This window comes from Chiloscyllium plagiosum, chromosome 18 (genome assembly GCF_004010195.1).
Source record: "Chiloscyllium plagiosum isolate BGI_BamShark_2017 chromosome 18, ASM401019v2, whole genome shotgun sequence".
Taxonomy (NCBI): domain Eukaryota; kingdom Metazoa; phylum Chordata; class Chondrichthyes; order Orectolobiformes; family Hemiscylliidae; genus Chiloscyllium; species Chiloscyllium plagiosum.
In genome coordinates, this window is record NC_057727.1 from 11,840,004 (window position 1) to 11,850,229 (window position 10,226).

Genomic DNA, 10,226 nt, shown 5'->3' on the forward strand with positions numbered 1-10,226 from the left:
GACGGCTGGAGGAAGAGCGCCTCATCTTCTGCTGAGGAACCCTCCAACCACAAGGGATGAACTCAGATTTCTCCAGTTTCCTCATTTCCTCTCCCCCCACCTTGTCTCAGTCCCAACCCTCGAACTCAGCACCACCTTCCTAACCTGCAATCTTCTTCCAGACCTCTCCGCCCCCACCCCAACTCTGGCCTATCACCCTCACCTTAATCTCCTTCCACCTATCGCATTTCCAATGCCCCACCCCCAAGTCCCTCCTCCCTACCTTTTATCTTAGCCTGCTTGGCACACTTTCCTCATTCCTGAAGAAGGGCTCATGCCCGAAACTTCAATTCTCTTGCTCCTTGGATGCTGCCTGACCTGCTGCGCTTTTCCAGCAACACATTTTCAGCAAGGCCTGATCACTGATTCAAGAGTCAGTAGGAACATGAGTCATTTCCATGGCAGACTGTAGTGATTGGAACCAGGTGGATCTTATTGACTATGAGATTCTTGACTGGGGTTGTTAACCTTGGGGTTCAGAATCTCCTCGCTTAAGGGACTGATTCCGAGGTGGCTGGTCACAGCTGGCATACTGTACACAAGTAAATAAAGGGTGAAATGGTGATAGGATACCAGTCTCTGTACAGTTATTTCAGAGACCTGCTCAAATTAACAGTGCAGGCCTCCCCTGGGTTTAAAGATACTGGTGGCGGAAACTCTGTTTGCTGAGAGCTACCAGCCACTCTGAGACAGTGTCACCAAGAGCATTAGCTGCTGCTGGTAGTGCTTCAGGGATCATTGGCTGGATCCCGGGATGCAGGTAAGTAAAGGCAGGATGCAGTTTGTGGAATGGTATTTGCAGAGTTGAGGGCCATGTGACAGGCAAAGCATGTGGGTGTCTTTCAATAACTGCTGCTGCCAGGACTACAGGACGATATGGATGGTTTGTACAGTGGCAAATGGAAATTAATCTTGAAAAAGGTGAGGTGGTGCTTTTGGGATGACTAGCAGGACAAGAAAACAATGAAATGAATGTCCAGTCCAATTTCAAATGAATATCAATTGAAGATTATTTCTGGTGGTACAGTTGAAGGGAGAACATTGGTTAGAATATCAGGAGGATCCCTGCATTTCTACCATGGGATTTTCAACATTGGATTATTTAGAGTTAAAGTAACTTAATGACTATGTTACTGGGCTAGTAATTCAGAGGACGAGACTAATGATTTGGAGACACGTGTTCAAAACCGACCATTGGCAACTGTGAAATTTAAACTCCATTAAACAAATACATCTGGAATTAAAACAGAACTAACATCATACTGGTCATCATGATACTAACAGATTTACTTGGCAGACTCATCTGGTTCATTAACATCATTACAGTGGCATGGTGGCTCAGTGGTTAGCAATGCTACCTCACAGTGCCAGGGACTTGTGTTCGATTCCACCCTGAGATGACTGACTGTATAGAGTTTTCACATTCTGTGTGGGTTTCCTCCGGTGCTCCAGTTTCCTCTCACAGTTCAAAGATGTGCAGGCTAGGGCTAGGTGGGTTGGCTGGCCGTGCTAAATTGCCCATAGTAGCCAGGGTGCTGCTGGTGGATTAGCCATGGGAAACACAAGGTTATAGGGTGGGGTGAGTCTGGGTGGGGTACTCTTTGGAGGGTCAGTGTGGACTTGATTGGCCAAATGGCCTACTTCCACACTGTAGTGATTCTATCTGTGACTCCAGACCAACAGCAGTGTGGTTGATTCTTAAATCTCATTAAAATGGTTGAACAGGTTGGCTAATGTTGATTTTTGGACACCAACATCAATTGAATGAATGAAAATAAAATCCAAATAAGTACATTTCTGGTTTAACCGAACGATGGTAAATTGCCTCTAATGCAGTACACCTTCAGTAATGAACTCCAATATGAGATTAAACCATAATATGTTCTTCATTTTATGAGTCCCACTCTAATTGTCCGGTTCAAGTGGCTGGTAATGTTTGAGTCACTATCTTGCTTATCTGCTGCTGTCAGATTGAAAGTGATGTACAAATCAAGTGGATGGAATGTCGAAGATGAGAACATACTCCACTGCAGACACAAACACCAACAACAACAACGATGTGATCACATAACAACGATTAAAGCCAGGAAAAATGGTATTTACTTCAAGTACCTTCCATTTCGCTTTGGCAAAATTTTTTTCAATTTGAGCACAGACACCATCCTTGATGTTCTTGTCTGAAGCTGCGTTTCCTGAAATCCTGTGTGGGCAAGCAAGGAGACACTTGAAAACAAGTTGGAGTATTCTGACAGACTTTGCTTATCCAAACAAAAAGAAAACTTGCAAATACTCAACAGTTTAGGCAGTAATTATGGAGCAAAACAGGACTAACGGGCAGATTCTTACGAGGCCTCGAGGGGTCTCACCTGCTGGCTGGGGAGTTGGTGAGAGACCCATGGTGCCTCTCTGGGAGGTCATGCTGAAAAGGCAGTGGTGAGGTCACCAGCAGAGCTTTCCATGGCTTCAAGAACCCACGTCCTTTCTCACGGGAGCTAATGGGCAATCAGAGGCTGAGAGGTGCTTAGAAGTACCACTGACAAGACTACTGCCCTGTGTCACTGGAAAGGGAGCATATGGTGCAGACGGAACATTCCTGACAAAGGGCTTACGCCCAAAACATCAATTCTCCTGCTTCTCGGATGCTGCCTGAGCTGCTGTGCTTTTCCAGCTCCACATTTGTTGACTCTGATCTCCAGCATCTGTAGTCCTCACTTTCTCCGAGGGGGCATATAGCGTCTCCCAGTGCTCTACATGCCTTTAAAAAGAGGTGGGCATCACTGCTTTATTTCCCCCTCCCCATTTGATTTAGCCCCTTCCCGCTCTCCTTACCTCTCCCCCTTTCACTTTTGATGGTTCGCATTGCCCAAAATGGGCTTTGCCTGTAAATATTTAATTGGCTGGTGATGGTTGGTAGTTAGAAAAAAGTCATGGTGAATTGGCATTGGGAATGTCACTCAATTCTGTGTGATAGCATTTCTGTGTGTAAAGGAAATGAAGAGAAGACTGCTGCAAGAACGACACCCCACCCCCTCCACCAAGTCCCAGAGTCATAATAGACCCAGGCCAAACGGGTCTAGTTTCAGGACTTCATGTTGCATGGAAAGGGGCAGAAGAGGGAATTGTGTCCCAAGGGCAAGGGGAGTGTCTCTAAACAGTGCCACCCTCTGCCCAATGTTGCACTCATTGCCTTTGATCAAGGGGCCACCAACATCCCCCTCATCCTACAGTTTGAGGTAACAAGTGGCCACATAGTTTGACCACACACCAGGAGGTGACAGGCTTCTTTACAGTTGGATTCATCCCAGTGGTGGCAATATAAGGCTCTTAACTGGTCTATAATTGGCCACAATAGGTTAATTTGATGGCAGGGGCAGCAAGGTCAACCATGGACATTTCCAACCTAGAAAGTAATTTCTGGCAAAATTGGTTGGGGTTCAGGTACATTACCATCCCGTCTAAACCATTCTGCTCTCGAGCTCATTACCAGTGAGAGAAGATCCTGTTCAATGTTTCATATCAAAATGACCTTTTAGCAGATCATTTCAGCTTGAAACGATAGCTCAGTTGCTGAGTATTTCCAGCAGTTTTAGTTTCCGATTTTCAGCATCTGCATGATTTTCCTCTTGCTGATCAAATCTTAGTTCCAGCTTACCATTCATGGTTTATGGCTTCTTGAGCTGTTATCCTTGTGTCCTGGTCAACCTCCATCAAGCGACTCACCAGATCTTTTGCTGGTTAGAAATACAATATATTTAAAAATTGACATGGCAAAGCTATCCTTCCTGTTGTCAACTTTGTTGACAAAACTGTCCTCATGATCAGTTTCCAGATTTAAAATTCATCATTGACAACCACATTGATTGACTTCCTTACAACAAGCTTCTGGTAAGAATTCTCCATTCTCTCGGCTTCTCCAATTATTCAGGTGATGCAACTTTCCATATTAATGAATACATCTTCCTTTTTCCTCAGCCAAAGATTCCCTCCCATCATAAAACTCCCAACCTCTATTTAATGAAGCTTGGCTCTTACCCCTTTCCATCCCTCGCAGAAGTACGATAAGGCTTTCTTTGTTCTCATCTTCCACCATACTGACCTCTCCTTAACACTTCAAGGGGACAGTTCCCTCCATTCCATTCTGTCCTTGGTCTCAGTCAACATTCCCCTCGTCACAGCACCCCTCCAGAGAAAACTCCTAGGTCTTTCTTAAAGCCATGCAATTGCTTCTTTATTTCTCTGTTCCCAAATATTGAGGTCCAGTATGCTATCCAGCTGAAATTATGATTGATTTGTTTTACTTGCCTGTGGCATTGTTAAATGTGCCTGTTGCTTGCACTCTGACCTTTCTGTCCTTGATCCGTTCTAATATTTCAGTGCAATTCAGTGCAAACTCGAGGAACAGCAGTTCACCTTTCTTCGGGAACTTTGCAGCCTTATAGACTTCAACAATTCTAGATTATAACCTTTGTTCCCAGTTTTGTTTTCTCTCTCTCATTCTTTTTTCCCCTCGCTTCCAGATTTAAAACTATTCAGGACTCTACCATTTACACCTCCTCTTGCACCATGTCTTGAACCTTGAAAGCTGTTATTATTTAATCTCTTGTGTCTTTCACTCTATCACAGACCTTATCTTTTTTTTCTCTTTCACTTTCTCAAGTTGCATCACATTTTTAACTTTTCTCAGTTCCAAATGAGTGGTCACAGACCTGAAACGTTAACTCCATTTCTCTCTCTACAGATGGTTGAATCGCATTTATGCACCATAATCTAATTACTTGCCTTTTAACCCTGATTCACTTGTTAACAGCACTTTGTTTGGGCCATTTAACTGCCACCAGAGACTAGAATTAATGAAACAGCTCCAGATTAATTTCACTAATGTAGTGTTTATCGACAATGTGTAGGATTGATTATGTAGAGTTAATGAGTCACAAATGAATAACACAAAGAATGATGATTGTGTTTGAAAAAACAATGCTACTGCTTAAGTAAAAAAAAACTTGACAATTACTCCAAAATTGTTGGCCTTTGGATCTTCAGGTGTATGAAGTTGGGCCAGAAATTTCTTTAGATCTCCTCTCCCTCCTTTGACCTAAATTTGTTAGAAATCAAAAATCAATTGATGCCAGGTTACAGTTCAACAGGTTTATTTGAAATTGCAGGCTTTCAGAGATCCACTCCTTCCTCAGGTGAATCTGAAAGGTTGCAATTTCAAGTAAACTTGTTGGACTATAACCTTTTGATTTTCCACCGGCATCTCCACATCTTTGTTAGAAGTGTGCATTTTTCCGTGTATTTAAGGTTTCTTCTGTACTCCCAGAGAAGTTACAGTGGTTAAATGGGAGCAACTTCAAAGACATTCCTTCTCATGTCATGACCTTCCATGGGAAAAAAAAGGTTGAATATTCATTCAGTGTTTAGAGTTTCCAATAGAGGGGGCTGGAAATCAAGATTTGGTGATTGAACTTTAATATTATACTGAAGGTAGCGGATCAGACTCAGACTCAAAAGCAAGATTTCGATTAATGAAAGAAGATAATACTTTTTTCAACAGAGTCTCTGTGTGGCTCTATTCTTGATGATTCTCTTAAATGGACAATATGTATGGAAAAATACCCTCATTTTCATTCAATCAATACCACTGATTCCTTGAACGAGTCAGTAACCAACTGTATTCCAACCACTAAGTCTTTTAGATTTCCAACAGCCACCTTCTGTAGTGTTGTCCACAGTACAGTATACTGCCTGCCTGCCCACTGATACTATTCACCCAGGTACACACATGGCTTTGAAGCCTTTTCATCAAGGATTAACCCATAAATGCCCCTCACCAGCATAACTCACCACAGTAATTCTCAACCAGAATCGGATTAACTGAGTAGTCGGCCGGTCATGGGTTCTTACTGTTGTAGATGAACTGTATGTCATGTTTTGCCTCAAAACAACAATGACTACGTTTCAAAAGGCTGTTGAGTACATTGGCACCTTTGAGATTTGAAAGGTACTATCAAAATATGACATCTCTGGATGGCATTTAATTTTCAGCCAAATCCAGTATTTTTCTTTTTGTACATTGGATGTGAGTTTTGCTGGTTCAACCAGCATTTATTGCCCATAGGGCACTTAACAGTCAGCCGCATCGCAGCAGGTCTGGAGTCACATGTAGGCTGGTCAAGGACAGCAGATTTCCTTCCCTGAAGGACATTAGTGGACCAGATGGGCTTTTACAAGAATTGATTCTATGTTTTTGTTGTTCAAGATTTTTATTGAATTCACCTTCTGTCATTATGAGATCTGAACCCATGTCGTCGGAACCTCAAACTTAGATTCTCGATTATTAGATCCAATGACAACTTCCCTCCCAGTAGCAACACTGTCTTCACTGATTGAAATCTGAGAACAATTATTACATTAGGTAATTTTAATTCTGAGATTTACTGGTATTTCTTTAAATCTTAAGGGAGAGAATCTAACTTTACCAAAAGGTTTGAAAAGTTCGGGTTGCACACTGAAAATATTAAACACTTAAAGAGTAGTAGAAATCTGGAGTCCTCACCATCAAAAGATCCTAATGGGGGATAATTATCACTTTGAGGCTGACATCAATAAGGTTTCTATTTGGAGAGGATTTCAAGGGATTTCAAGGGAGAGTAAATGGGACTGAATGGCCTACTCCTGTTTCAATGTCGTAAAGCACCAATTCAATGCTTACCAGCTTCTGAAATGTCATCCCAGTATGGAGAATCAAATTCATAGTCCCCAGCTAGAATTTTTCGGAATAAGTTCTTGTCATGGTTTTCATAATCTTCATCATCATTTTCATCATAAAAAGGTGGGTTCCCTGATAACCTGACGGAAAAAGAACAACCTTAATTCTAAAAGATTCTTAGAATCCCTACAGTGTGGAAGCATCCACACCCACTGTCTGAAGAGCATCCCATCCAGACCTACTTACTACCCTATAATCTGGCATTTTCCATGGTTAACCAACCTAACCTACACATTCCTGGACACTATGGGACAATTTAGCATGGCCAATCCACCTAACCTGCACTTCTTTGGCCTGTAGGAGGAAACCGGAACACCTGATGGAAACCCATACAGATGCAGGGAGAATGTGCAAACTCCACAGACAGTCGCCCAAGGCTGGAATCGAAACTGGGTGCCTGGTGCTGTGAGGCAGGAGTTTCCATTAGTTGGATTCAAATAGCAAACCTGAGTACAGTAATCAATGCAATAGCGAGGACATGTTACAAGGTTGTGGTACCAGCCTTCGGACGGGATTTTAAACTGATCCTGTTCTTTAGATGAACAAAAGAGATCCCATAGCCTTCAAAGTCTTCAAAGAGCTGCAGGGAACTTCTCCCCAGTGACCTGACCAACACTTAGCCCACAAACTAAGATGAGGCAGCATGATGGATTTGGACAAATTATATGGGGAGAAGCTGTTCCTGTTCATAAAAGGATTAAGAATGAGAGGACACAGATTTAAAATGATTTGCAAAAGAAGCAAATATGAGGTGAGGATCTTTTCTACAGAGCAAGAAAGCATTGCCCAAAGATATTCAAGAGGGCATTTGGTGTCGGGACACCCACAGTGACAACAGGAAGGAAATTCCGTGATTTCAACCAGCGACAGTGAAAGGACTGTGACTAGCTCCAACTCAGTATTGGTATGTAAAAGGAAAATTTTCAGGAAGCAGTGTTCCAATTTATGTCCAGCCCTTATCCTTCTGGATGGTCGAGGTTGCAAGTTTAGAAAGCGCTGTCCTAAGAGCCTTGCTGGGCTGCTGTGCTGCACATTGAGATGGTACACAACACTGCCTTTGCTATCCGGATTAATGTTCATGACAGAAACTTGTTGATTCTACTTCTGTACCACTTTGTCAGCATTGTTTGCTGAGACAGCAGATTACACCTAGAACCATGTGAGAATGAACAATGAATCTTAACATCAGACTTGGAAAAACCATGATTTCTCTTTCTACATGGGCCATCCATATGAATTGCATGAGTGAGATGCTCAGTTTATTAATGGCCGTCATTTTTGCTTTCCTTAGCAGGAAACTGCATTGGATTTGCTCAGTCCTTATTTCAGCTGAGATCCTTACAAATTGACAGAAAGATAGAGAGAAGCATTTCACTCCATCAATCCATGCTGCATTCAGTCTAGATTTTAAACTGAATGGCTTGTGCTCTCCTCTGATCATGCTGCCTATGCTACCTCAACTCCAAACAGGATAAAGCCTTGGCACCACGAATGGTGGTAGACTGGGAAAGGGGGAGGTGCAATGAGACCAGAGTGTCGTTATACACAAATTGAAAATAAGCGTGCAGGTGAAGAAGACAAATGGTACGTTGGCCTCCCTAGCAAGAGGATTTGAGTACAGGAGCAGAGATGTCTTACTGCAGTTGTACGGGACCCTGACCCTGCCTGGAATATTGCATTCAACATTGTTTTCCTTATTTGGGAAAGATGTTCTGGCTATGGAGGGAGTGTGACAAATATTTAGCAGACTGCTTCTTGGAATGGTAGAACTGATGAATGACGTTAGACTGAATTGGTTAGGACTATATTCTATAAAAAACCTATAAAATTCTAACAGGACACAGGAAGGATGTTCCTGATGACGAGGGATTCCAGAACCAGGGGTTTCAAACTAAGGACATGAGGGAAAGGCTATTTAGGAATAAGATGAAGAGGATTTTATTCAGCCAGAGATTGATAAGCCTGTGGAATTCTTTGTCACAGAAAGCTATTGAGGTCAACACATAGAATGTTTTCAAGGAGAGGTTAGGTATAGCTCTTCAGGCTGTAGGGATTGAAGGCTGGAGGTGATAGTGGGAACAGCGTCCTGTGTTGGATGATCAGCCATGATCATTCGAATGGGCACAGCAAGCTCAAAGGATTACTTTATTTTCTATGTTTGTTATGTTTCCTTCTTCCTGGTAAATACAGACATTTGGTTACTTGGCAACACTGCTGTGCCCCGTGAGCTGCGTGACAAGTCCCAAAAATTGAGTCTATTGCAAACCTTGCAGTTCCTCCCAGCATTACCTGGGGAGAGCTGAATTCATGAGAGGTCAATAAATTACTGAGTTAAAAATTATGCTCCAGGAACAGCTCGACTTTCAATGGCTGAGTGTGAGTAAGTGCATCTGAAGACAAAGTTCTTGACACTCAGAGCTGTTAGCTGCCACCTCAGACAGTGAACATGGATCTGATTGGAACAGGTTGCTATCTGAAACTAGCATGCTGGCTGCCAACCCACTTGGAACAGACTATCACGGAATGCAGTTCTTGCCATCTTTTGGAAATAAACTGTCAACTGGTGCTTTGTTGAACATCCAAATAGGAATTGACAAAAAAGTGTTGCTGATTTGTTACTAAGGGAATGTCTAATTTGAATTTTTCAAACAAGCTGCTTTGTTGATTGCATTAATGCTGAGCTCTGTTTTAATAGATGCTGCTTATTTTTCCCATTTACCAGTTTCCTTGATGTAATACGTGACCAGATAAGCAGCAAATTTTGCCGCAGAGTGCAGTAGAGGCTGGGACGCTAAATGTCTTCAAGGCAGAGATTGATAAATTCTTGATATCATAAGGAATTAAGGGCTACGGGGAGAATGCAGGTAAGTGGAGTTGAAATGCCCATCAACCAGGATTGAATGGCGGAGTGGACTCGATGGGCCGAATGGCCTTACTTCCACTCCTATGTCTTATGGTCTATGGTCTTAAATCAAACCAGGATCCTATCCTTTCCGATCATGCAATGGCACTTCTGGGCTGTCCAGCGTATATTCCAACTTCTGGAATTTTTCAGGATGCTTGTCTACTCCTGACACTGTTCCTTTTTGTTATCACTGACTTCTCCATTGTCTATATTGCTGTGATTACATTGAAGAATCTCCTTACCTGCTTTAATGAGTGCAAATCTGTGGGAACTCTGTGGGAAGCTAGAGAAGTGATTGCTGGGCCTCTTGCTGAGATATTTGTACCATCGATAGTCACAGGTGAGGTGGCGGAAGACTGGAAATTAGCAAACGTGGTGCCACTGTTTAAGAAGGGTGGTAAAGACAAGCCAGGGAACTATAGACCGGTGAGCCTGACCTCGGTGGTGGGCAAGTTGTTGGAGGGAATCCTGAGGGACAGGATGTACATGTATTTGGAAAGGCAAGGACTGATT

At 42.7% G+C, this 10,226-nt stretch overlaps 1 protein-coding gene across 2 annotated transcripts in view; it reads right to left on the minus strand.

Annotated features, from left to right (window-relative positions):
* LOC122558854 (caM kinase-like vesicle-associated protein) overlaps nucleotides 1-10,226 on the minus strand; it is a 143,983-nt gene that overhangs the window by 3,318 nt on the left and 130,439 nt on the right. Inside the window, exons 8-10 of one of the 2 annotated variants that reach the window (XM_043707701.1) lie at nucleotides 6,752-6,888; nucleotides 3,692-3,770; nucleotides 2,143-2,239 (exon numbers count right to left, since the gene is read on the minus strand). In XM_043707701.1, coding sequence (XP_043563636.1) covers nucleotides 2,143-2,239; nucleotides 3,692-3,770; nucleotides 6,752-6,888 — 313 coding nt within the window. The remainder of the gene's footprint in view (nucleotides 1-2,142; nucleotides 2,240-3,691; nucleotides 3,771-6,751; nucleotides 6,889-10,226) is intronic. The other variant, XM_043707702.1, reaches the window with a different exon arrangement.